Source organism: Polypterus senegalus, chromosome 3 (genome assembly GCF_016835505.1).
Source record: "Polypterus senegalus isolate Bchr_013 chromosome 3, ASM1683550v1, whole genome shotgun sequence".
Lineage (NCBI taxonomy): Eukaryota > Metazoa > Chordata > Cladistia > Polypteriformes > Polypteridae > Polypterus > Polypterus senegalus.
In genome coordinates this window covers 265,522,265-265,549,241 of record NC_053156.1, presented here as the reverse complement: position 1 = coordinate 265,549,241, position 26,977 = coordinate 265,522,265, and the positions used below count along the sequence as shown (strand labels likewise).

The window sequence follows — 26,977 nt, the reverse complement described above, 5'->3', positions numbered from 1 at the left end:
TAACAACAAACATCTTTATTAAAGGAAGAATACATTATCTATAATACATGAACAATTTTCCATATCATTATATCTAAAGCATTTACTTTTTTAACACTTCCAGAGCTAGCTGGTCTTTTTTCCTTCCAAAAACCACTTTAGGTGAAATGCCTTCAGTCATTAAGCCATAAGTATGATGCAGCCCTTTTATAAGTGCATATTAATTTTCCATGTAAAGGTGAAGCTTTGACATTGCATTCTCCTGCGCAATTTGCTTTTAGCATCAGATATGGCAATGAGATTTGTTCACTTTTATTTTTTCTGCCATTATTTTCTCTTATTATTGTTTCTATTCAAAATATTAACACTATAATGTTAAGAACAAAGATCTTTATTAAAGGAAGGATACAGTGCATCCAGAAAGTATTCACAATGCATCATTTTTTCCACATTTTGTTATGTTACGGCCTTATTCCAAAATGGATTAAATTCATTTTTTCCTCAGAATTCTACACACAACACCCCATAATGACAATGTGAAAAAAGTTTACTTGAGGTTTTTGCAAATTTATTAAAACTAAAAAAACTGAGAAATCACATGTACATAAGTATTCACAGCCTTTGCTCAATACTTTGTCGATGCACCTTTGGCAGCAATTGCAGCCTCAAGTCTTTTTGAATATGATGCCACAAGCTTGGCACACCCATCCTTGGCCAGTTTTGCCCATTCCTCTATGCAGCACCTCTCAAGCTCCATCAGGTTGGATGGGAAGTGTCAATGCACAGCCATTTTAAGATCTCTCCAGAGATGTTCAATCGGACTCAAGTCTGGCGTCTGGCTGGGCCACTCAAGGACATTCACAGAGTTGTCCTGAAGCCACTCCTTTGATATCTTGGCTGTGTGCTTAGGGTCGTTGTCCTGCTGAAAGATGAACCGTCATAGGCCTGAGGTCAAGAGCACTCTGGAGCAGGTTTTCATCCAGGATATCTCTGTACATTGCTGCAGTCATCTTTCCCTTTATCCTGACTAGTCTCCCAGTTCCTGCCGCTGAAAAACATCCCCACAGCATGATGCTGCCACCACCATGCTTCACTGTAGGGATGGTATTGGCCTGGTGATGAGCAGTGTCTGGTTTCCTCCAAACGTGACGCCTGGCATTCATACCAAAGAGTTCAATCTTTGTCTCATCAGACCAGAGAATTTTATTTCTAATGGTCTGAGAGTCCTTCAGGTGCCTTTTGGCAAACTCTAGGCGGGATGCCATTTGCCTTTTACTAAGGAGTGGTTTCCGTGTGGCCACTCTACCATACAGGCCTGATTGATGGATTGCTGCAGAGATGGCTGTCCTTCTGGAAGGTTCTCCTCTCTCCACAGAGGACCTCTGGAGCTCTGACAGAGTGACCATTGGGCTCTCGGTCACCTCCCTGACAAAGGCCCTTCTCCCCCGATCACTCAGTTTAGATGGCCGACCAGCTCTAGGAAGAGTCCTGGTGGCTTCAAACTTCTTCCACTTATGGATGATGGAGGCCACTGTGCTCATTGGGACCTTCAAAGCAGCGGAAATGTTTCTGTAACCTTCCCCAGATTTGTGCCTCGAGACAATCCTGTCTCGGAGGTCTACAGACAGTTCCTTTGATTTCATGTTTGGTTTGTGCTCTGACATGAACTGTCAACTGTGGGACCTTATATAGACAGGTGTGTGCCTTTCCAAATCATGTCCAATCAACTGAATTTACCACAGGTGGACTCCAATTAAGCTGCAGAAACATCTCAAGGATGATCAGGGGAAACAGGATGCACCTGAGCTCAATTTTGAGCTTCATGGCAAAGTCTGTGAATACTTATGTACATGTGCTGTCTCATTTTTTTTATTTTTAATAAATTTGCAAAAATCTCAAGTAAACTTTTTTCACGTTGTCCTTATGGGGTGTTGTGTGTAGAATTTTGAGGAAAAAATTAATTTAATCCATTTTGGAATAAGGCTGTAACATAACAAAATGTGGAAAAAGTGATGTGCTGTGAATACTTTCCGGATGCACTGTATGCGGATGCACTGTACATTATCTGTAATACGTGAATGACTGATAGGAAGGGAGAAATATATAGGGCAAAAATAATTCAAGAATCGCAATACACAAGCATCAGATACACTCTCTCCACTCCTAACTGAGGAAACTTTCATGTTCTCTTTCTGCTGCTGTCACTTGTCAATGGTTGACCCTACCTGTTAGACAAAACCATTGCCAGTGTCTGGCCTCCCAACTCAAGGCCTACATGTTCTCTGGCCAGTGCAGGCTTGATGCTTCCTCTAAGAGTCATTTCCAGGCCAATCTCCAACATCACTTCTGGAAAGTCCTGCTACCTTCCACCCTAAGTTCACTCTGTCAGTCCCAGTTTCCCTGTCTTTGTGACTGCATATAGTCTTCTGAATATGCAAGTAAGAATTTCACTAATCTCTGTAAGGTGTGAATGTACTCTAGGTTTTATTTAAACACATGCATTAACACACAGTCCTATGTGCACTCACTAAGGAAATTATTGGGAATACCTGTGCATCTAATTATCCATACAGTTATCTAATCAATCAGTCCTGTTGCATCAATGCATACAATCATGAAGGTGCAGATAAAGAGCCCAGTGTTCACATCAGACCGTAGAAAAAATGTGATTTCAGTGATTTTGGCCATGGCATGATAGTTAGTGCCTAACGGGCTGGTTTGAGTATTTCTGTAACTGCTGATTTCCATGGATTTTCATTCTCAACAGAGTATACTCAGAATGGTGCGCAAAACAAAAAAACATCCAGTAAACAGAAGTTCTGTGCCTTGTTGATGAGAGAGGTCAGAGGAGACAGAAAGGCAATGGTAACTCAGATAGATCCTGTGTACAAATTTAATGAGTACAAAAGTATCTCAGAATGCACACCACATTGGGTTCCACTCCTGTCAGACAAGGACATAAAGAGCTGAGATTGCAGTGCGCACAGGCTCACCAAAAGTAGTTGGCTAAAGACTGGAAGAATATAGCCTATTGTGATGAATCTTGATTTCTGCTGAGATAAATAGATAGTAGGGTCAGAATTTGGTGACAACAGCATGAATCCATACACCCAGCCTACCTTGTGTCAACAGTCCAAGCTGGTGGTAGTGGTGGTTTAATGGTGTTTGGAAATGTATCTTTTTATAGAAGCTAATTAAATAAATACATAAAAGGTAGATTAGTAAGTAAATAAATAAATGTGTGCTCACACTTTGGTTTGAACCAAGAAGAAAAATAAAAGGTGGGAACAGTTCTGACTTAGCTGTCACAATCCCAGTGAGGTATTATGCACACGTATTATTGTTGGTGTACAGGAGTCCCACTAGCGTTTCTTGACACACTTCTGCTGAATAATTTATTTGCTGAAAGTACTCAATGTGTGTGTGTCAGAGGGAGGACATGCAGCATTGTTCATAATGGCACTCAGTTTTGTTTTAACTCGCTCCTTTGCTACTATTTCTAAGACGTCAAGAGTGCGTCCTGCAGCTGAGCTTGACTTTTTAATTAGCATGTTGATTCGGTGGACCCCTCTTGAAGTGATGTTACCAGCCTAGCACAAGACAGCACAGAAAATTGCACTGGCCATCACAGAGTTAGAGAGGATATGAAGGATGTCACTTCCTACATTAAGGAGCACTGTCTAGTTCCTTTGTGTTCTGAGACCAGTCCAACTTGTCATTCGTGTGGACCCCCATATACTTGTAGGAGTGGACCACCTGTAAATCCACAACTTGAATAGTGACCAGACATAGAGGCTGTTTGGTGTGACAAAAGTCAATAACCAGTTCCTTGGTTTTGCTGATGTTAAGATGCAGACACTTCTTTTTGCACCACAAAACTAATTTCTCCACCTGACTCCTCTCTCGCTGTCATCCCCATTATCAATACACCCCATAAGTACAGAATCATCTGAGAATTTCTTTAAGTGACAGGACCTGGTGTTATATTATAGTCTGAAGTGAACAGAAGGAGACAGGACTGTTCCTTATGGTGCTCCAGTGTTGCTCACATCCGCATCAGAGACACAGTCCTTGAGTCTCACAAATTGTGGCCTGCCTAACAGATAGTCCATTATTCAGAATGCCATTGGCTCATCCACTTGCATATCTCAGAGTTTACCTCTTAACAGGAATAGCTGGATAGTACTGAAGGCACCAGAGAAATCAAACAACATAATTCTTACAATGCTGCCAGCTTTGTCCAGATGAGAATAAGCCTTTTTGTTAGATAGATAATTGTATCCTTCACTCTAGTGTTTGTCTGATAGGCAAACTTCAGTGGGTCCAGGTAGTCTACCACAAGAGAGATGCAAGTGCCACTGGTCTGCAGACATTAGGAGAGCCTACCTTCTTTACATTAGGAACTATGCAGGAAGTTTTCCACAGCAGTGACATTTTCTGAAGCCTTAGGGATAGACTGAACAGGTGACTAGTACACAGGTCATTACAAGCCTTAAGAACTCAAGGACTGACTCCATCTGGTACTGCAGCTTTTCCTGGGTGTAGATTTCTCAGTTGTCTCCTTTTATGGACAGCCCACACTGATGCTGAGAGGTGGACTTGTCACTGGCTATTCCAGTTGACATGGTAGGAGTTATTGATGTAGTAGGGATGGTGTGGGGGAGACTGGTAACTGCAGGAAGGAGGCAGTAAGAGGGAAAATCTATTAAAAATTATTTCTGAGTATTAGCTTTGCCCACATCCCCTTCTAGCACCTGATTCCTGTATTGCCTGAGTTCAGTAATTATGCCCAGTCCAATCCAGACATCATTCATGTTATTCTGAGCTTACTTTCTATTTTCCAAAGCCATCTTCTAATGGCTGCTTCCAACATTATAATGCAACATATCACAAAGCAAAAGTCACGTTAAAATAGTTTCATGAACGTCAAAATGAGTTCAGTGTTCTACAATGTTCCCAATCACTGTATCTGAATCCCATTGGGCAGCTTCACAGCATGATTATGCAACTGATATTCCTGCAAAACCTGTATGATGCAATCATATCAACATGGACCAGAATTTTAAAGGAATGTTTCCAACATTTTTTGAATCCTTACCACAAAAAACTGAGGTTGTTTTGAGAGCAAAAGAAGAACCTACTCAGTTTCCCTAATGTTTTGCCAAGTAAATGTATATACAATGTATAAAGGAAGCAAACAACTAATGTATACCCTAATGTGCCTTCTTGAACATATCACTGACTAATTAGCCCAAGGGGGAGTGGCTGCACCTACCCCCACTGTTGCCCACAGTGTTCTTCCAAACTACACTCCTTACACCTCACATACTACTGTCACCATTTTTGTTCCTTGCTAATATTCTTCCACCCAACTCTAAGCACCAGACAGGCTCTTTTAATCCCCTGTTCATAAATAAGCACTTGGAAGACAATTTTTTGTGTCTGATCTAATCTGTATTCCTTGACCAAGGACACCAGATCAGATAGCTGCATCTAGTGTAGCATATTTTACTTTCAATTCCCCAGGTGCCTGACTATTTTATAAATCCAGGTTCCATACATTCAATAATGTCCTCTGTTGTTTCCAACTGGACTGAATCTAGCACATATGCATTATGTAGCAGCAGAGCAGTCAAGACCATACACAAGCTATTGTAGGTGTTGTATATTTTTAGTAAAAAACTGCTCTAGTCAAAAATGCCATTTTGTTTTATTTTCATCAAAAATGGAACATTTAAACAATACATCAGTAAGTAGTAATTTATAATGTGTAGTGTGTGGTGATATATTGAAGGGAATAAAGCTAGTGAATGGCATTTCAATATACAATAATGTAAGAAGAATACATTACATTATCTAATTTAAATGATGAACGAGAGTCAACTTCGTAATACCCAAGAAGATTAATATTTCTTAGCAATCATATGATGCATTGTTGTTTAAAAGTGAAGTTGCAACACAATTCTTTACCACCCATCTGTATTTACATTTTAACTGAAAAAGACATATACAAAAAGTATATGCAGTTTCATTAGGTGAACCACATAGTAAGTGTGACTTATCAAGGTATCCAGCCTGAAGTGATCTGATCAATGAATAAGATATAGTTAGCATTGTGCAGAAATAAATCTGTGTGGAATTTCTTTTTAATTTTTGAAAAATAGAACAATATAAATTTGAAGAAATAGGAGATTTTAGTTTCTAGGTGCTCACACAGTTTATTTACAACAGGAGGAGGATTGTCACATATGGACTAAATAATATAATTATCTTTATACTTGTTGTCATTGCATAAAACATGTATATTAACACAAACTAACAGTCATTGCATGGACAGCCATTCAGTAAAGTCAAACTATCATCTCAAGTAGAACATAGCATCTCAGTTACTAAACAATATTTAAATTGTTCGAAGACCTTTATTCATTTTTTGTGTTTACGAATTAAATTGAGCATTGCAGCAATTCATTTATCAGTGGGTGAGCTGATGTTTAGTAAAGCTTTTATTCCTGCACACCAGCAACACATGTCAGGCTTCATGTTCCGTATGATCCTCTTAAAGTCTTTGTGTAGGATTAAAGGTTGAAGCTTTCCCTTTGTCAGATGTCACTAGTGCATTCATGTAATGATACTGGACCACCTGAATCTGCTCCTCGGCACTTGTCCTGGATTGGAATGATGGCAAGGTGCACAGATATCCCATAAGAACACTGGAATCAAAATAATGTCAAAAGGGAACATCATTAGAAGGCTGCTGTGTAGAATAAACTGTAGATGAATAGTGTTATTTTAAGACAAAACCAAGACTGAGGTAGAATGAAATTGATAAAACATGAGTGTACATGTGAGTGAACATAGTTGAAGTGCTGGATTTGGGTTTGGTTTCTTTAGGTAAAAGATTAATGGTAAAAATCTACTTATATTTGGTTCTCTAGTTTTTGTACTGTATATTACTGGATATTACAATTACAACATTTAGTATAACTGAAGATTATAATTAAAGTAAAAATACATTCTTAAATTCATGAATTCTGAAAATGGTGTTTTGCCACTATGTAATCTTACAAAGCAGTGTTTCTCAACCTTTTAGGTGTTGTGACCCACTTTTTCCCATGTTAGTTTTTTCATGAAATGACAGGGAACACTTTGGTGAATGGAGTGTGGTTATCCGGCTGGGGGTTGGCCTTGGGGTTCCCCCTTGATGATTTGAGTGTGATCATCATAGTGTTGTGTTGAGAAACGTTGTAATATAAAGAACCATGCCCATTGAACAGACTTAGAATGCTGTGCACATGTAATTTATAGGTGGTACAAACAGAAAACATCATTCAGTGTTTCTTTACAAATGCAAGCACACTCTCACCTACGTTCATAAACATATAGCCTAGCTAACTTTGATAGCAGAAGCTACTCTTAGATGCTGAAAAGTGAAAGGATGACTTAGTAAAAGCTGAAAGCAGTGACTTTAAAAAAAAAATAGACAAGGATACGTATAAACAGTAGAACGAGCAACTCAAAAAAAAGAGTATGCTAACGTAATGACCTTCAGGTTTGATTTAAACTATCATACCCATTGGAGCTTCTGTTATATTGACAAATACAAAGTGAAAGGTATCATCTGATCATGATATATACTGGATATTTATTGGAGTATAAATGTACTGTATATGTTGTAGGCTGGGGATTAGCAATAAGTAGCTTTACACATGTGAAAGAGGATTTTAAAATTAGCCCAGAACTAAGCTGTAAGCCAAAGTATAAATGTAAGAAATGTAAGGAGTTATAGGATTTTGCTTCTTAAGCTCAGTTATATGGTCCTTTTTGCAAACTTCTGAATTAAATATGGGATAAAAAGAACAATTTTAAAATCCTAACTAAAACAATACAGTACTTAGTGCTCATTTATATGCAGATTTTTCTGTATACTTCATTGTATCAAATAGTATAAATCAAGTTTAATTTTGTTACATTTGTTAGCTGAAGCTAGCAGAACTTAGTAGATGTGTGAAGATTTTAAACCAGTCAAGTCCAGAATTTATGAATTTGTATTTGAAGGATACAATTAGCTGCTTTTGATATTTTAAATATTTTTCCCTATCATGGAATGCATTTACTTGCACTAGGAATTTGTGTTTGTTAAGTTTGTCAGGCATTTATAAATGAAAATAAAAAATATGCACCCTCATTGACTTGCTGTCCTGGACATGCAGCTTAGATTAACTCTTAAAAAAAGTTATAATGTTACAGAGTTAAAAACACACAGCTTCTCAGCTTCTCTGCTGTAAAAACCATTATAACCCAATGATTGCTAATTGTAAGTGTAGAATTTCTCATAGTTACCCGTTAATGTTTTACATGACATTTCCAACTTTGCAACTATTTCTCACCCACGCTTCACTTTTTTATTAAGGTAGTGATCTACATGGACAACATTTGGACCTTCAGTTGACCTTCTATGGGAGGTCAGAAGCATCTTCTGTTGTTAGGCTACAAGCTGTCATCCTTGGAGAAGTGAGCACCAGTAACTAGTAGATCAAAAGTTGTTCAGAAGGGTTTTTACATTTCACTTAAGCGTTGCAACCCATAGCTTCAATGTAGTGGGTTGGCAGAAACTACAGATACGCTTATAATTTTATATTTACATTTTAAAGTGTGTGTTTATGAACCATTTTTGTAGATAAGACAGTACCATGGTTCACTGTGGCAGATACCCCACCCTGTAATAATTTCATCTGGCTCTGTAACATCTCATATGCAAGCTGGTGTTTATACGAAATCTCCCAACATGCTGTTTGGTGTAAACATAGTGTAAATTACCTACCTTTCTGTGAAGAAATATAAGAATTGGTGAAGAAAATGCAGTTTATTTAACGTAATATGTAATTTATAAAGGATAATTCACTTAAGTAGGCATGCATGAAGTAATTGTTATTACTGAATTAATGAATATGCTGACCAAAGCCAAGGGAAGTGGTACAGTTTCATACAAACAAGTAGTAGTGAGAAATGTGACTTTTGTTGGAATTTTAGCAAACTGAGCTCATGAATCAAGAGTTTTAAGTATGACATGTTTTGGGGATATTTTTAAAACTACTCTCTAAAGTAAATTATTTTTAATGCAAAGTTTTATGCAAATACAGTACTTTCAAAGGAAGATGTAGGAAGTAATCTGTTGATTTCAGTTTTACTGTCATCATGAGTAAATGAAGTTATGCATCTTGAAGTTAATCAGGAGAAATAAAAAATCATTATTACATTGTTATGGGCAACACGTATGCATGGGCTTCTCTGTTAGGGTGGGTTCTGATCTCTTACCTGAGCGGGAGACCATGGCACAGAGTATGCCAAAATAACAAGATGTTCCCTTCCTTTGCAAGAGGATTGATAAAGAATGTCATTTTGCAGGAGGGCACGTTACATTGGCTTCATGGCAGGGATGGACCAAAGACCCTTACCCGACTGAGAGGCCAGTAGAATAGAAGGACAGGGCTAGACAACCTGGCATGGCTACTTACTCCCTCGACAGGCTGTGTGGCAGGCTCCTTGAACTACACTACCTGTAGGGACACCCGCACGGCATACTGGAAGCTGATGTCCCATAGGACAGTTTTGTTGGGGTCCATGGGTGCCGTCAGGGGAGCTGCTGGGATTAATTATCCCGTCTTTGTGAAACTTCTGTTTGACCCTTCTGTTTGACCCACAAGTGCTTCCAATGGCCGAAGCCATAGCATCGGAAGTACTTCTGTGTCCAAGATAAAAGAAGCCACTCAACCTCATCTAGGTGATTTGGAGTTGGATGTGGGGTATAGACAAAGCTCGCCTGGAAGGATTGGAGAAGAAGCAAGAAGGAGAGAAAAAATAATTTGGTTTGGTGTTTGTGTTTATTAAAGAAGCATTTTGTAAAGTAATTTATTATGATAAACATTCTATTTGCACCTGGGACTTGTGTCTGTGCAGTTTTGTCTGGGGTGCTACAATGCCCCCTACTGGTCACAGCTAATAATGTACAATAAACTGCATTTCAATTAGACAAATTGTTTTAGTTATTTAAAATGCTGAATTTTTAAAATAAAATATACAGTATAGCTCAAGTGTAGGCTGGATCAAGTTAGTTTCTGCAGTTCTCCTCCCCCTTTCTTTTTTTGCTTCTACTGTTAAGGAAAAAGAAATCCTGCATTAATATTTAGTTTTGCATTATTGTTTTTTTGTTTTTTTTGTTTTTTTTGTTGCTATTATGGAAGAAAAAATGTTCAGTTTATATCTGCTTTGGCATTTTGAAACCTACCTTTTTTTCTCCTGACAAAGAGAATATTTAAAGCATGTGCTCTTGATATTTACAGTTAATATTCTGGTCTGGCCACTTTCATTGTTTCAGCTACTTGCACTGTATCTGTCACGGTGTAGCTACAGGAAATTCTCTGTAATAGTACATTTAACCTATTAACATAGCATTTTTAAGTACACCTAAAATAACACAACACAATCTAGTCTTAGGCTATCCATTTAGAAATCCATGTTCATTGGTCAATATGACAGTATAACAACACTTCTCCATTTTCATTTCTTATCGACTTTGTTGCGTTTGAGTCAATTTAATAATGGTGTATGGATGGAAAAAGAATTTAGTGAAGATTCCTACTTGGAAAATCATTTGTTTATTGATTCTTTAGATTCCAAAAACTGTTAAACTAGCAGCTTTGAAACAATAAAGAATTAAACCAAAGTTATATGTTGTATATTACATGCCTACCTCTCCGACTTTACCAGAGTCAAATTAATGCTCATACTCGCATGTCATTTGTAGAACAAAGAAAAATTTATGTTGCTGGCATCTTGCGTAGCAGGATGCTGTTATCGATAGTATTGAGCACTTTGTTGCAGTGTTTTGGGACCAAAGAAAATATTCTCTGAATTTAGGGTAGAAACCATCTTTCTTAAAAAAATATAGACCTTCCATAAAGTGTCCAGAAAATTCACACAGAAATATGCTGTTTTTTTCTCTAAGTTAACCTGCACAAATACACATTTTTTGCAGCAAATTATTGGGGTGTATATACGTAGGCAAAACAGCTTTGCTAAAAGTTTTTTCTTTTCTTTTTTCTTTTTCATTTGGCTTCACATTGACACCTTTTTACAGAATAATTATGTAATTATTATTATGGTTTTTTTTTGTGATTATTTTTGTGGGCAGTTTTCAAATTGGCAAGCCATCAAGTTGTTTATTGTAATATTGGCTGCCACCAGTTTGTGATGATCCCGCAACAAATATTATGAAAATGAAAAAGGTGCTTTAAAGGTAACACAGTAACTTTATTTTTCCTTAGACTTGGTGTAGTGAGTTTAGGATGTGTGAAGTAATCACCATAAAGTGGATGCTTGCAAACAAATATGAACAACTGAGTATGCATCAGATTTGTTAAAGTATGCTCTGTTTTTTTGTGCATAGCAAAAACGCAGATGTTAAATTAACAGTTAAAGTGCAGATACGAAAACAACAGTTCCTCATGCAAACTACTTGTTAATTTAACACTATAAGAGTAAATTTAATGCTGACGGTTCATGTAACTAATTAGTGAAAAGCATTTTACTTTTCACTCACGTTTAATATCATTCTACAATTTGATCACCTTTGTCAGTTAGAGATATTGTTCAATCTGTTGAACATTTTATCATATAGCTTGAAGTTCCAGTTACTATACCCAATTGCAGAGTCTGAATGAAGTATTTCTGCTCAGTCCTGTAGTTCCCTGCTACTTGTGCACACTCTCATCATCAAAAGGTAAAGAGCAAAGTGCAACTCATAACTCATAAAACTGATCCAGAGGGAGCCGAGTTGTTTTATTAAGAAAGATAGGCATGGCATCAACTGAAACATATGAAAACATTTTTAATATATACACGACTGCATAACTCAGTTTATAAAACTTTATTGTAACAAAGCTCTTGAATAAAATTATATTGAAAGCAATTTGTTTTTACACAGGATACTTTAGTGTGAAGTCAAGCAAAATGACACATTTTATTGGCTAACTAGAAAGATTACAATTTGCAAGCTTTTGAGGTAACTCAGGCCACCCCTTCAGGCAAGATACATCTTGTGTTGTAAGTGCTCCCCGACACAGTCATTAATTGTTACATGCTTGTTAAACGGACCTCCTCTTGTGCTGAAAGAGCCGCAGGCAGCAGTCGTCACACAGAATACGTTAAATTCATGATTTTACAACCCTCTGAACATTTAGAATCCTAATATTTATACTTGATATCATTTTCATGATGAAATGCATTAAAATGTGTATATTTGATTTTACAGATAAATTGTTAACTTCATTTAAACAATTTATACTGCTAATAATTAAACATGTGGGGGACACTGGTGCAGCAGTAGCAGTGCTTCCTCACTATAAGGTGATAACATCCCAGGTGTTCCCTGCCTGCAGTTTGCATGTTTCCTGGTAGATTACCTCAATGTGCTTTGGTTTCCTTCCAAAGACATGCAGGTTAGGGAATATGGTGATGCTAAATTGACGCTAGTTATGTGTGTGCTTGTATTCTCCCTGTGATAAGCTGGCACCCCATCCAGGAATTGTTCCTGCCTTACGTCTGATGGTTGCTGGGATGGGCATGACCCTGGATGGATCGATGAAATAATTAAACATGTATAATGGAAGATTAGTCAATGTTTCTTAAAAGTTTTAAACACTCAGTGTTCTAAATGTTCCACGTTTATAGCTAAACTATAGCTAGTTTTACTTTCATTTAGATGTTTATTGTGTGTTGATTGGTTATGTGGAGAAAAAAAACAGCAAGATAGGAATTGGGGGTTGGTATGGCTGCAATAAGGAAAGCTCATTCAGAAGAATATCCATTGAATTCTGTCTCTGTGTCTCCAACCACCAGCTCACGAACCCAACATCTATACTAATAAAAGGCAAAGCCCTCACTCACTGACTCACTCACTCACTCACTGACTCATCACTAATTCTCCAACTTCCCATGTAGGTAAAAGGCTGACATTTGGCAGGCTCATTCCTAACAGCTTACTTACAAAAGTTGGGCAGGTTTCATTTCGAAATTCTACGCATAATGGTCATAACTGGAAGCTATTTTTCTACATATACTGTAATGGAGTTGAGCGCGAAAGCTGTGGGGGGCGGAGTTTCGTGTGACATCATCACGCCTCCCACGTAATCACGTGAACTGACTGTCAACACAGTACGTAGAAAACCAGGAAGAGCTCCAAAAAGCGCTGAAGAAAACATGCATTATATAATTCAGAAGGCAGCGAAACAATAAGAAGCGAGCGAGTGACATATACAACCATATTCATGAGTGCTGCTACTTCGGAAACAAAGCACGGTGTAAACCTAAAGTTTAAATTAAGTTCATAGACAGGCTGCCACTGGCGTTTGTCATGCCCACGGTAATGCGGGATACAAGTTTAATGAGAGGACGCAAGATATAAACGAGAGTTTTGATCACTCTGTAACTAAGTTAAAATTGCAGGTGAGGGGCTGTGCTTATGCAAATTCCGAGAGACTGTGTTTGTGGGGGATTGACAGTTAAGGCAGGTGGGGGAGTCACGTCATCATCTCCCCTCCCATTCACCTCATTTCGCTCAGAGCTGCGCTCCGCCGCTAATGCAGTGTTATGACTTTGTGATGCTGCCACCAAATACTCACAGAAAAATCCACAAGTTAATACACACGCTGTGTCTAGAGTTTCTCCACACTGAATCCTCCAGGCACTACTTACAAAAGGTTACATTGACAATCGTGTTATTTTTAAAATGTTTCCTTTTCTTAGCACAAGCACAGCTGAGAAGCTTCGATGCATGTGCTCCATAACACGTTAAAAAATCACGCATTTAATCACAAGCAAAGGGGAACTTCTGTCAATGCATGATTTCCTGGTACACCGATTACATTGATCAGCGCTTCCGATTCATTTTACCCTCGCACCCCCTTGGTTTGAGAAGAAGTATGAAAAAATATGAGGTTAACACAGAAAAACAGATCACCAATTGAAGCTTTATGAATAATCGATTCGCCATCAATAATTGTTTTGGTAAAGCCATACTCAGTGTAATCCTCCTTCCATTTTATAATTTTTCCGCCACTAGCCATGATTAAATGAACGGTAAAAAAGTAAGAGCGAAGTGAGGGTGATTTATTCAGGCAGGCAGGCGACAGCTCAATAGCTTGAATTTGGATATAAGTAGCTTCTATTTAGTCACCAGAAATATCTTTGTTAGGAATGGAAGTTGAATTTAGTCTTTAAGTTTCTATGGTAAAGAAAAAGTTATGTAATAATGACTACATTTAACTATATAAAGTCAAAACTTGTATATATAAAGTCATTCGCGAATATATAAAGTCAAAACTTGATTATATAAAGTCAGCGCTGGAATATATAAAGTCAAAACTTGAATATATAGCCTAAAGTCATTCCCAAATTTATAAAGTCAAAACCTGAGTATATAAAGACGGCTTTGGAATATTTCGGAATATATAAAGTAAGCGCTGGAATATATAAAGTCAAAACTTAAATATATAAAGTCAGCATCGGAATATATAAAGTCAGCGCTGGAATCTATAAAGTCAAATCTTGAATATATAAAGTCAGCGTCGGAATATATTATTATCTTATTATATTATTATATATTGTATTGACCCCCTACTTTTGACACCCACTGCACGCCCAACCTACCTGGAAAGGGGTCTCTCTTTGAACTGCCTTTCCCGAGGTTTCTTCCATTTTTCCCTACAAGGTTTTTATTGGGAGTTTTTCCTTGTCTTCTCAGAGAGTCAAGGCTGGGGGGCTGTCAAAAGGCAGGGCCTGTTAAAGCCCATTGCGGCACTTCCTGTGTGATTTTGGGCTATACAAAAATAAACTGTATTGTATTGTATTGTATATAGGCTATAAAGTAAGCGCTGCAATATATAAAGTCAAAACTTCAATATATAAAGTCAGCGTCGGAATATAAAAAATCAGCACTGGAATATTCATCCATTTCCCAACACATTGAATCCGACCACAGGGTCACGGGGGTCTGCTGGAGCCAATCCCAGCCAACACTGGGCGTAAGTGAGGAACCAATCCTGGGCAGGGCACATGCATCATTTTCAAAACATTAACCGAACAGTGTTTTTTAATTTATTTTTCTGAATACGTTTTTGTTAACTTAGTTCAGTTCAGAGTCGTTTCAATCAATAGATTTTGACTTTCACTTTATATATTCAGGAGTGAGTTTATATACTCCGATGTTGACTTTATATAATCAGGAATGACTTTATAAATTCCGACGCTGACTTTATATATTCCAGCGATGACTTTATATATTCAACTTTTGACTTTATATATTCCAGTGCTGACTTTATATATTCAAGTTTTGACTTTATATATTCCGACAGTGACTTTATATATTCAAGTTTTGACTTTATATATTCGGGAATTGACAATGACAAAACAATTACATTGTCAATCATGTTACGTTATTATTAAAATGTTTCCTTTTCTTTTTACTTCTCCGCTGCCAAGCGTGGGTATTTTGCTATATATATATATATATATATATACTGTATATATATATATATATATATAGATATATGTATATATATATATAGATATATGTATATATATATATAGATATATGTATATATATATAGATATGACAACAACACTCATATCAAAGACAAAACAATTACATTAACAATCATGTTACGTTATTTTTAAAAATTTTCCTTTTCTTTTTCATAACTTCTTTAACACACTACTTCTCCGCTGCGAAGCACAGGTATTCTGCTAGTTTACAAATAAATTAAACCAATGGGGTACCCATTCATACATCCAGCCACTTGGAACCTCGTCACATTTCCTTAAAGGTTCTCTGCATTGAAGGTTCTTGCAGTCACTTTTTAGATATATTGTGGCAGTGTGTCCCAAGAATTTAATATTAATGATGAATAAATAATGATTTTTTTTTGTTGTTTACTGAATATAGAGAGGTTCCAGAGAAGCAACGTTTTAAGCCAGGAGCATAGATAAGATCTACTTAAAAATATATACTTGAATTATGTATTTTTCAATGAAAGGATCAAAATTGCAGAATTTTTTGTTCATTCCTCCACCAAAAGAAGATATAACAGCAAAAGTTGCAAATTTTTTGTATACCTGACATATATTGCTTGTCTGGTAGTACCTTAAGGTCATAGTTCAGGCAACACTTTTGTTTTTTTTAACTGACATATTGATTATTTAAAGTTGTCTTCTGCTTTTTATCTAGCACGAGGCATCACAGAGACCACACCGACATTTCTCTCCCCTACCGGAACATCTAGTTCTAAGACTGTTCTGCGTGGTGATGAACTGCTTCTGGAGTGCATTGCAGCAGGAGTGTAAGTCTACAAAAGACATTTGTTTTTCCGTAAGAAGCATATTTTTATGCTAGTAGCTTTAAAAAGTGTCTTATCAATGTAATGCAGGTATGACCTACTTGTTGTCAAGCTTTGTTTATGAAGAATCAAGATTTTATGTTAATATAATACCACTAGCTTAAAGCAAATCATCATCTAATATGCGGATATATTCACACATAGTGCTTTGGGATTCTTAAATACACAATCATCTTAAATACACATGTTTTTTTTTACTCTTTGTATCCATGGCTAAGTGTATATGGCCTTGCACTTACCAATTAGTGTCTCCAAAGGACATTATGACTTGTCACTGAGTATTTTATTGAACTGCATGTAATAGTTCAATCCATTAGATAGTCTATAAGTACATAAGATTTTGCAGTAGATGAAAAAGCATTCAAAATCCAAGTTACGTGTCAAATATCCTTGTGATGCTTGCTGAATCCAGTAGATATTTGCACTATACAATCCACACTCAGTTAAGACACCATGTACTTCCTGTAGAAATCGTTTCTCAAATCTGTTGTCTTTATCACTTATGTACAACTGATGCCATATAATATTTCAAATACATCACATGTGATATTTTAGCAGTGTACTGAAATGTTTAAACACATTCACTATTTATTCTTGCATTGGGCATGAATGTATCAGCAGAAACAGGAATAAGAAGTATCCTACAAGATAAACATTCATTTGTAGATTGCATTTACACATGAACAATAGCAATGACAAATACATCAAAAAGTTAGATTAATGCACTTTTAAGCAACACAACAAGTGCCATGAAAAAGTATCTCCTTTATTTTCACCTCGTTATGGTTTTTTTCAGGAAATGAGAAATTATAATGATCATGATCTAATCAGGGTGCAATTAAAGCCTGCATTTTCAAACCTCTTCATTTTAACCAATCCATATTGCTACGCAAAGTCAACATTTTCGGAAGTATATGGCTCTGGAGTATGAACATAGTCTTTCAGACAGAAATTTTCTAAGGTTCAAATATTCTTGTAACAATTAATCACAAACATAGATTGTACACTGTTGACAATTTATAATTAGCACATAGCACAATAAAATGAACCATTAATTGATGAGAATATATTTATAGCTTCTGTGGTGGGTTGGCACCCTGCCCGGGATTGGATTCCTGCCTTGTGCCCTGTGTTGGCTGGGATTGGCTCCAGCGGACCCCCGTGACCCTATGTTCGGATTCAGCGGGTTAGAAAATGGATGGATGGATATTTATAGCTTCATATGTCACAATGTACAAATACACCTTCTACTTAACTGGTTTTTATAGCATATTCTGCAAGTGATGTCACCTTGTACAGATGCCAGTTATAAAACCATTTCCTGTTCAGGTTAGCTGCACTGCTGCAGCTGGTGTCAGTCATGAATCCTGTTTTTTATGTGTTGGGTTAATTTTGCATGCATCATTTTTTACTTACTTAAGTCCATTCATTATTTATATAATTTAAGTCAATTTTATCATTTTGACAGCAGTGCCATATTGCAACACGTAAAAATATCATTCAGTGAATGTTTAAAGATGGTATCATTTCTGTCCAAAATATTCTAGTTTTCAGATATCTACTAAAAATGCCTGCTTTGTTTTCTGTTTTTCAAATTAGTTTCTACTTGTAGTCTCATTTGCACTAGTCTTTAAGTTACCATTACTGAAATGCTGCCTTAATTCTCACCAGAAAGCTGCCTACTGCCTTTCATAAGAAAGAACTCTTTCCTTTCCTGATCTAAAGTTTCCCTTAACAGCAGTTTTTTCAGAATGCTTATCAGTCCGCTCCTTAAAGTGGCAACATTAAACTTAGCTGCCATCTGGAGTCATGTTGTATTATGTCTTTTATGCCTGTGTTTTTGTATAGCTTGTGGTTTTTTGGCTCTGGGATTCTGCTTTTGACTTATTTTGGCTAAGTTTAATTTTGTTATCTTCTTTTTATTTTAGCTTATTATGACAAAGTTTAATTCGATCATTGTTTCTTTTGTTTACACGATGATCCATGTAGCATCACACATGAAGTCTGTCACATTGCTGAAATCACAGGATGTGACACTATAAATATGAAAACGGTCACAACACTCACTATTCCTTGATGCAATAATCTACATCTCATTATTCTTAGCATAGTTAACATATTTCTTAAGTCTACCCTAACATTAGGTTGATTTCTTGATTCTTTTTACTTTTATTTTGACTTCTGATTAACGTTAATTTCTTGATTACTCGGTTTTGACCCTTGGCTCTTGCCTGTGTAATGTCATCTCCTCGTCTTACCTTCCCTCACAAAAATCTTCAACCACATTCTACATCTCGTAACACATAATAGAATTCAAGAGTTGCACTTACATTAGCTTCAACTGCATGTTCAGTTGTTCTAGATAATTCTCCATGCTAATAAATCTGTGAACTTCCTGTGGGAACCCATTTAAAAGTAGAATACTGAGGGTGAAGTAAAGGGGCATAACTGATAGGCATGAATAACAAGAGTATCACATTCAGCTCAACCTTTAGATTTGATTTTCTGCCCTTTAAATTTGACCTTCCTGGTTTACATCTTATATTTGCCATTTGGAATTGACTTAAAAATTAGACCAGACATTTAACATCTGGAAAGGATTGTACATTTTCAGCCACTCCATTTAAACAGCACACCTGATATTCACCAATTATACCGTACGTATGTCCCACCCAGCTAATTTAAATTGACTCTTTGACATATAGGTTTAATAGCTTTTTAGGGTCATTATTATCACATGTACAGTTCTTTTCTTGTAGGCATAAGTGAGATATTTGTCACATATTTTACATCTAAGGGTGAATTTGGCATATAAACAATATTTAACAAACTGTATTAAGTGAGATGTTAAACAGGATATGTAATATATAAGCACAATATTTGCCATATAAATTGGATATTTGACATAGAGGTGAAGCCTTTGCCATATAAGTCAAATATTTCAAGCTTTTACTGAATGTTTGTAATATAAATGTGACATTTGCTATGTAAAAGTGTTAGATATTTTCATTTTTCCCAATAAAAACGCACACTTTTCTTACCAAGAAAAAAAGAATCTTAAATATATTTTTGCTCTCAAAGTGAAGCAAGCAGCAGAAATGGTGGAATAGGCTAACTTATAATGGCCAGTCGCATATGCATGGAATTGTATCCTGAATATTTGCATACTTTATGACATTTCTGTATTTAAAATGATGATGGCAATAATTAGGGTTGATGCTAGGGGTTTCAAAAAAGTGATGTTTTTGACTAATACACAATAACATAAATGGAAATTAGCTTGAAAGAAATGTTATACATAATGTAAAACATACTTAATGATAGCGCAAGTAAGAACATGGGAGCATTGAAATTCTAACTCAATTTTTGGGATATTTTATATGTCATGAAATTGTTAAACTATATTTGGCTAAACGATCTTCTCTTATTTTTTTTATGTAGAGTTGATTTCATATCTTTTTCAGGCTTTACAGGCATTTAATATCAGAATTAATTTCCAAACAGTTATAATATGTATTTTACATGCCTTGAAAAGGGTTTTGCCTTATTTTGAAATTCTTCATTATAGACCTACTCCTAGCATTACCTGGTACAAGAAAGGAGGAGACCTTCCCAGCAAGAAGGTTAAGTTTGAAAACTTCAATAAGACATTACGCATAGTTGGGGTGTCTGAAGCTGATGCAGGTGACTACTCCTGCCTGGCCAGTAACAAAATGGGCAGCATTCGTCACACCATCTCAGTTAGGTACAAAGGTAAGAAGTGATTTAGTAGGGACAAAGCATACAGTTGCAAAGGGGTTACATTGTCTACAAAAATGTTTGTGCGACATTGGCAAATATCTAAAGATACATTTCTTACTTGATTAATTTCATATATGTTTTGTGCTGAAAACTCCCAATTCTGTTATTCTAAAGTCTTTTTAGACTGTAGAAACAACAGTATCAAGGGTTAGAGGTTAACTTTTCTGAGGCCACAGTTTCCATTACAGTTTAATGGAAAGTTAGAGCTTGTCCTGGCAATATATGGTGCAAGAGAAGAAACTAAAGTGGACTAATACCAATACACATACATATAACTTCCATGTGCAGAGAGAGCCACAATGGGCCAATTGAGTTTTTTCTGTAAGTCATAACTAGCCCGAGAGCAAATGCTATCAAGACAGTAACTGATTTGTGAATCAAGTCCTTGAGTCTCACTTTGCATTGATTTGAGTATGAATATAAGTGCACACCAAAAAAACAAACAAAAAAAACTGATTTCTAAAACCTGGTATATGCAGATTTGTATGCAGTTTACCTTTTAAGTTGCGATTGTCTTGTGTATGCAGTTTACCTTTGTAAATCGCGATTGTCTTGTATATATACGTTACTTGAATGCCTCAAACCCCTGCCTGCTTGCCAACCTGAAACAACCATATATGGACTCTGCTAATTAACCTTATGCAATCATGATGGTGCAGACCTTCATTAACTAGTAGAGCAAACTCCCATATGACACATCATGACACCCTCACCTGCATTTATGGTGAGCTCAGCAAGACATTGAAGTGTAGGGAAAGGCATAACGCGCCAGCATCTGAGTGGACAGCTACTATCACATGACACATGCAATGACATGACTGCTGTTACACTGAATAGTAAAAAAACAAAAAAAAAAAAAAACATTATTAAGTGTAATGATAAGTATTTACCTCACAATACCAATGACTGTATTTTGTATTAATCATTCTGCAGAGAGCTATATGATTTATTACTTCTATATGATTCGTTCTTCATTTAGGTAGAAAAGAATTAAGCTTGTGCACAGAATTATTAGATAACTTGCATTCTTTTATGAGAAAATGCTGATCTCTTGATACTAAAAGAACACCCTGTGATATTATAAATCAATTTGATAGTTTCTGAATTTTTGTATTAAAACAATAAGAAGCATGTCCCTTTAAATAAGGATTTATTAATCTAACCAAACAAAATCAAATGAAGATATTAAAACTATAAGATTGTAATATTCTTTGTAACTAGTGTACTATAAGAAACTGCTTTACACTGGTCTTGTGTGTGTGTGCTGATAAGAGCGTATTTCTTAGGAACGTGAGCGCCCTAATGGCTCTTTATTTGGATAAGAAATTCTGTGCACTTGTGCATGTAATAATCAGGATGTAATTTAATTTACAGCAATTTATGTATGACCTTAAAATAAACTGTCATGTGTTTTTCTCTTTGGCTAATGAATAAGCTAGATAATAAAAAGAAAGGATTTTTTCTTTCAGGAGGCTGTCTGATCTGACCAGGCAGACTGAGCTGGGGGTCTGCAGTCTCTTTAAAACTCACCAAGAATAAAGAAATTGCTTTTTATTTTAAATTGGTATTTTTGTCTCCCATTGTTTTTCGACTTCAGCATCCACAATAGTTTAGGCTGTATGAAAAACTGTGGGTTCACCCACTTACCTTACCAACAAGCCAGCCACAACATACAGTAACATCACGTCTGCTAAAGTTACTTTGCCTTATAATAAATTTGATCAAGGCCACTGAGGCATGATATTTTATTAGTCTCATATTGCCATTAAAGATTACTTCTATGTTAATGGAATGTAATTGCTTAGGTTAAAAAATGCAGCTTCATTCTCATTAGGTGTCCTTAATGCAATAAGAGTTAAGTATAGTCCTCCAATTATGTTAGGAAAACTGGACACTGCAGCAGATTGCAGTTCAGTGATATGAATTATTATACACATGAGTCATCATTTACCTAGTTTGGCTGCCATTCCCTAATTGGTCTTTACTTGATGTGTGGAAAGTTATGTACGTACATTTCAATCCTCTTTTTGTGTGGACACAAGATTTATAAATCTGACCTTGTGTTCCTTTGGACTAGTATGAAGCAGTTGTGACAACCACAGTGCCACCATGTAATCACAATTAAAGATTAAATATTTAATTCACCTTAATTTGATCATGTCCAATCCACGTGTTAATTATCTTTAACAGCACTGCATCAGAGTAATGTAGATATTTTAATTAGGCCTCATCTACTGGACTAAAATTTATCTGGAATTAGATTCTTCTCCATCATCTTTGTTATTGCCATGTTGAAATCTAGTTACAGTTCAAGTTAAAAGCAATTCCAATTTTTCTTAGTAAACAAGCTCAAAGAGCTGCAGAGGCTGTTAGAAATATAACATTGGAACAGGAGCACACAAAATGTCTACCAATGTACACATACATATTGTAACTATGGTGGAGTGCTCAGACACCTAGAACACAAACTCATGCATATAACATTTTTGATTCTAAAATATGGGATAAAATTTATTCAAATCAAACTGTGCGGTTTGGTGGGAAGATTGACTGCCAAAATATGCCTCCCTAGAATTAAAAGAGTAGAATCAAAATCAAAGCTTCTATAAATGCAGTACAAAATTACTTTTGTGGCCTACCTTTGCAGGCACTCCTCATATGAATATTCTTACTGATTTACAGACTCTTGTATCAAAATACTTTATCTTTATCTATATCTATCACTATAGTATATCAATAGTGATTACCAGTAAACTCCCAAGATTGCAGTGTTAGGACTCCATTTTAGAAGATGTAAGAACACACTGTGAGAAATTTGTAGTTTCTTACTTGTTTCCCATGAATCATCTGTGCTTTTTGCCTTGGATATTATAGATAGGAGATGCAAACCGTGACAACATACACACAAATATCCATACACATGCATAATATTAATATTAACAAGTGTTCCAGACATTAATACATTTCTTATTGTCATTCTAACTCTATGGGTCTCAATGGGCCTCAGCTTTTGTTTTCTGCCATTTTACAAATACTTATACCAAGTGTATAGTTGCAATAAAATAAATAAAAAACTTTATTATGACATATATACATCATTGTCTGAACATAGAAATTACGTATGTTGTTTTTGTTGAGTTGTTTTGTTGTACTGTGGGTCACACACACCACGATCTGTCCAAGTCTGGACATTTCCACATTGGTAACTGTAAATGGTGAACCAGCCATGTCTGGATTACAAAGACTCTCACAAGCTCTTTTCATGCTGTAACCAATAGGAGAGTGTGACGGTGCGTATTGGCTGCATGTTCCTGTTTGCCTTTGGGAGCTTCTTGGGAGCATTTTCCTCAGGGTGATCCAGATTCCTTCCACTTTCTAAGCACATTATATTTTATTACAATTCTAAATTCATCCTTTGTGAGTGAGTGAGGTGAGTGAAAGACTTGCAGGTGTTTATGTGAGTTAATTTTACTATGAGCAGTCACTCCGCCCAGGACTGGTTACCATGCCCAGTTTTGAATAAGCAGATTCAGAAAATAGAGGTATGATAGTTACTTAGCCTGTCTGCATGTAACCCATAATGGCCATTATTTCCGTCATGAGTTTCCAACCTTGCCTGATGCTGACAGGATAGGTTTCTGATTCCATGAAACGTTGTTAATGGAAAGAGTATTTTCAGAAAATAAATAGATGGATGTACATTATATTTATAATATTGTGAAAACACCAGTTTAGAAAGCCTGTAGATATTCTTGTTAAACATAATAATGCATAATGATGTAATTGTATTTTTAGGGATATTTTTGCTTTGTGACAGTTTTTACTTGATTTTAACATTGGTTAAAGGTAATTCATTTAAAACATTACTATTAGAGGTAGACTGCAATCAGCCCAATTCATCTGTCTTTTCATTGAATTCAAATACTAAATGTTGAACAAAGCATAATTAATAGCAGTGTAACTAGCCTGCTTTTATTCTATTTTTTTTTTTTCCTTCATACAAATTTTATCTTATACAGCTTCACCATACTGGCTGTCTGAACCGAAAAATCTGATCCTTGCTCCGGAGGAGGATGGAAATCTTATTTGTCGAGCAAATGGGCTGCCTAAACCGGAGATCACATGGCTTATCAATGGAGATCCTATAGAAAGTAAGAGGCATTTCAGCCTGTGTTATGAACAAATGTGATATTGGGCGGGCTAAAGATATACGATAATGTTTTGTGTAAAGTTACTCACGAAAGGCAGTTCCGCAATGGCATAATTCTACTGCTAATATCTACGTATAGAATACATACTGGTCACTACAGTGGGGCTCAGATGGAATCTTTGGGGAAGAAAAATTAAACAGAGGTCTAAGCCATGTGGTAAATTCTTGTGAGACATGTTAGAGAAAGTTGTGTGTGATTAATGGCATCTCAGTTATATAACATGAGTGGCAATATAAATAATGTGATATTATATGAGGGGTTTAGATTGGTATTTGCTTTTAGATTTCAGTAGAAATGATGAACAACTTATAAGAATAGGACATTTAGCCAAATGAAAATGATCATTCCTACATACCCCACTTTGGCCAAAATCATCCAGTCAAGTTTTAAGTTAGTATCTAGTTACTATCTTGTACACTATGTCATGATTTACTCAACATATCTGAATTCTTTGTAATACAGCATCCAGAACTGCAAACAGTATTCCAGATGAGATTTCATTAATGCATTGTATTGTTTTAAGAATGACCTCCATTGACTTGTGCAGAGCACAATGTGCCATATAAGCTACAGTAATATCCTGTTAGCCTTCATAATTACTACTGCCTATTTTCTCAATGTGGACCCTGACAAAGCCATTACTCCTAGGTCCTTCTCATAAGGTATAAATTGAAGTTTCAGGGACCCCATTGTGTGTTTAGATCTAATATTGTTAATAACTTTATGCAATACTTTACATTTATTTACATTAAATTTCTTCTGCCACATGTCTGTCAAGCCCATATTCAGTCCAGGTCCATCTGCTGACCCTAAGGAATCTGTCATTTCACCTAGTTTAGAGTAGGTAACCAGGTAGATTAGTTATATTTTTATCATCATTGTGTACTGTATATAAATTAAAACGAACAGTGACTCCAACACTAATTACTATGGGACACTACTTTTAACATGACCAAATTCAGAAATCGTTAACCGTTTCTTTCTGTGTTTGAGTCAGTTTCACATTGATTCAGAGGGTGTGCATTTAACTGGCAGATTTTCTTCTGGTTAGATTATTAGCCTCTCAAGTGGCACCATATCAAAGATTTTGAACATCAAAATGAAAAATTAAGATATGAGCGTCAGTAGGCTTTGCGCCCTAGGAACCAAATTACCCAAACGATTATATAATATTTCAGTATTTACCTCTCTGATGTGCTGATCTTTCTGACCATAAAATAGGTCATTACAATAGCAATTGATAAGAAGGTAAGAACTGATAAGAATTGCATGATTTGACTCAGAAATTAATCAGCATGTTGTCATGTCATAACAGGCTTAAGTTTTGTGTTTGGTATTTTTCCGTCCAACCTTTTTTAGCTCTATTCCATACCATTTTCTAAGCCCTCTTAATCCTGAGTAGGGTAGTGAGGGGCTAGAGTCTATTCTAGCAAGCATAGTGTGCAAGATAGGAACACTCCCCTGGTCGCGGCACCAGTCCATCACAGGGGAACACACTAAAAACACACACACATACCACCCACCTACTATGGCTAATTCAGCATATTCATCTAACCTGCATGTTTTGGGAACGTGGGAAGAATTCTGAGAACCAGAAGGAAACACAGTTAAACAAATTAATATGCAAAGTCAATGTATGGAGGACACAGGATGAATCCTGGTCCTCCTTAATATGAGGCATCAGCGCTACTGCTACACCACAGGCTGCCCTTGTTTAGGCTGCTTAAGTGATACATTTTAGGCTTACTGGCCTAAACTTGGTAGTAAAATTTTGGTCACTTTTTTTGTATACTTGGACAACACTTGCTAGCCTCTAGTCATTAGAGGTACCCCCATTGTGTATTTTATTTTTGTAGAACAGATGTTGTTGTCCCATCTACCCCAAAATGTGTCCCAAAATACCATAAACCTATACCTGTCTATCATACACCAAAACTGAAGTCTGATCTTTCTGATCTCCTCAGTCTTATCAGGATTTACGTTTGGCAAGAACTTCAGAGAAGACTAACTTCTCAATTCTGCTCTTCTCCTTAACACCTTGCTCTTTAAATTTGTAATACTGTTAACATAACTATTTTGGAATAATATATATCACTTTTCATACTCCTGATTTGTTTTTCATGTTGTAGATAGAGTTCTTTATTACAGATTGAATATTGATTTGTCACCGTGAGTATCTAGCTATTAAATATAATACAATAGTTGAAGTAGACAGTACAGTTAAACTTAGGGCAGGATGTGAACTTTGCTGGACTTATCTCAACTTTCTGCTTTTTTCTTTTCCTAGGTGCTCCTCCAAATCCAAGCCGTCGTGTTGCAGGCGACACCATCATTTTCCGTTCTGTTCAGATTGGTAGTAGTGCCGTTTATCAGTGCAATGCTTCAAATGAACATGGGTACTTGTTAGCTAATGCTTTTGTCAATATCCTAGGTAAGATATTGATGGCTACAAGTGGAAAATACATGAGGTTATCAAAGAAAAAATGTCTTAAAACTTACTAGGTTACTGAGTTTTAACAATGTCCAAATAACCTG

At 36.2% G+C, this 26,977-nt stretch overlaps 1 protein-coding gene across 25 annotated transcripts in view; it reads left to right on the top strand.

Moving 5' to 3' along the window:
• The window catches only part of nfasca (neurofascin homolog (chicken) a), a 275,383-nt gene that overhangs the window by 160,363 nt on the left and 88,043 nt on the right, over positions 1-26,977 (top strand). For all 25 annotated transcript variants that reach the window (XM_039749089.1, XM_039749110.1, XM_039749099.1 and 22 more), the window contains 4 exons: positions 16,262-16,373; positions 19,999-20,183; positions 24,251-24,382; positions 26,730-26,873. In XM_039749089.1, coding sequence (XP_039605023.1) covers positions 16,262-16,373; positions 19,999-20,183; positions 24,251-24,382; positions 26,730-26,873 — 573 coding nt within the window. The remainder of the gene's footprint in view (positions 1-16,261; positions 16,374-19,998; positions 20,184-24,250; positions 24,383-26,729; positions 26,874-26,977) is intronic.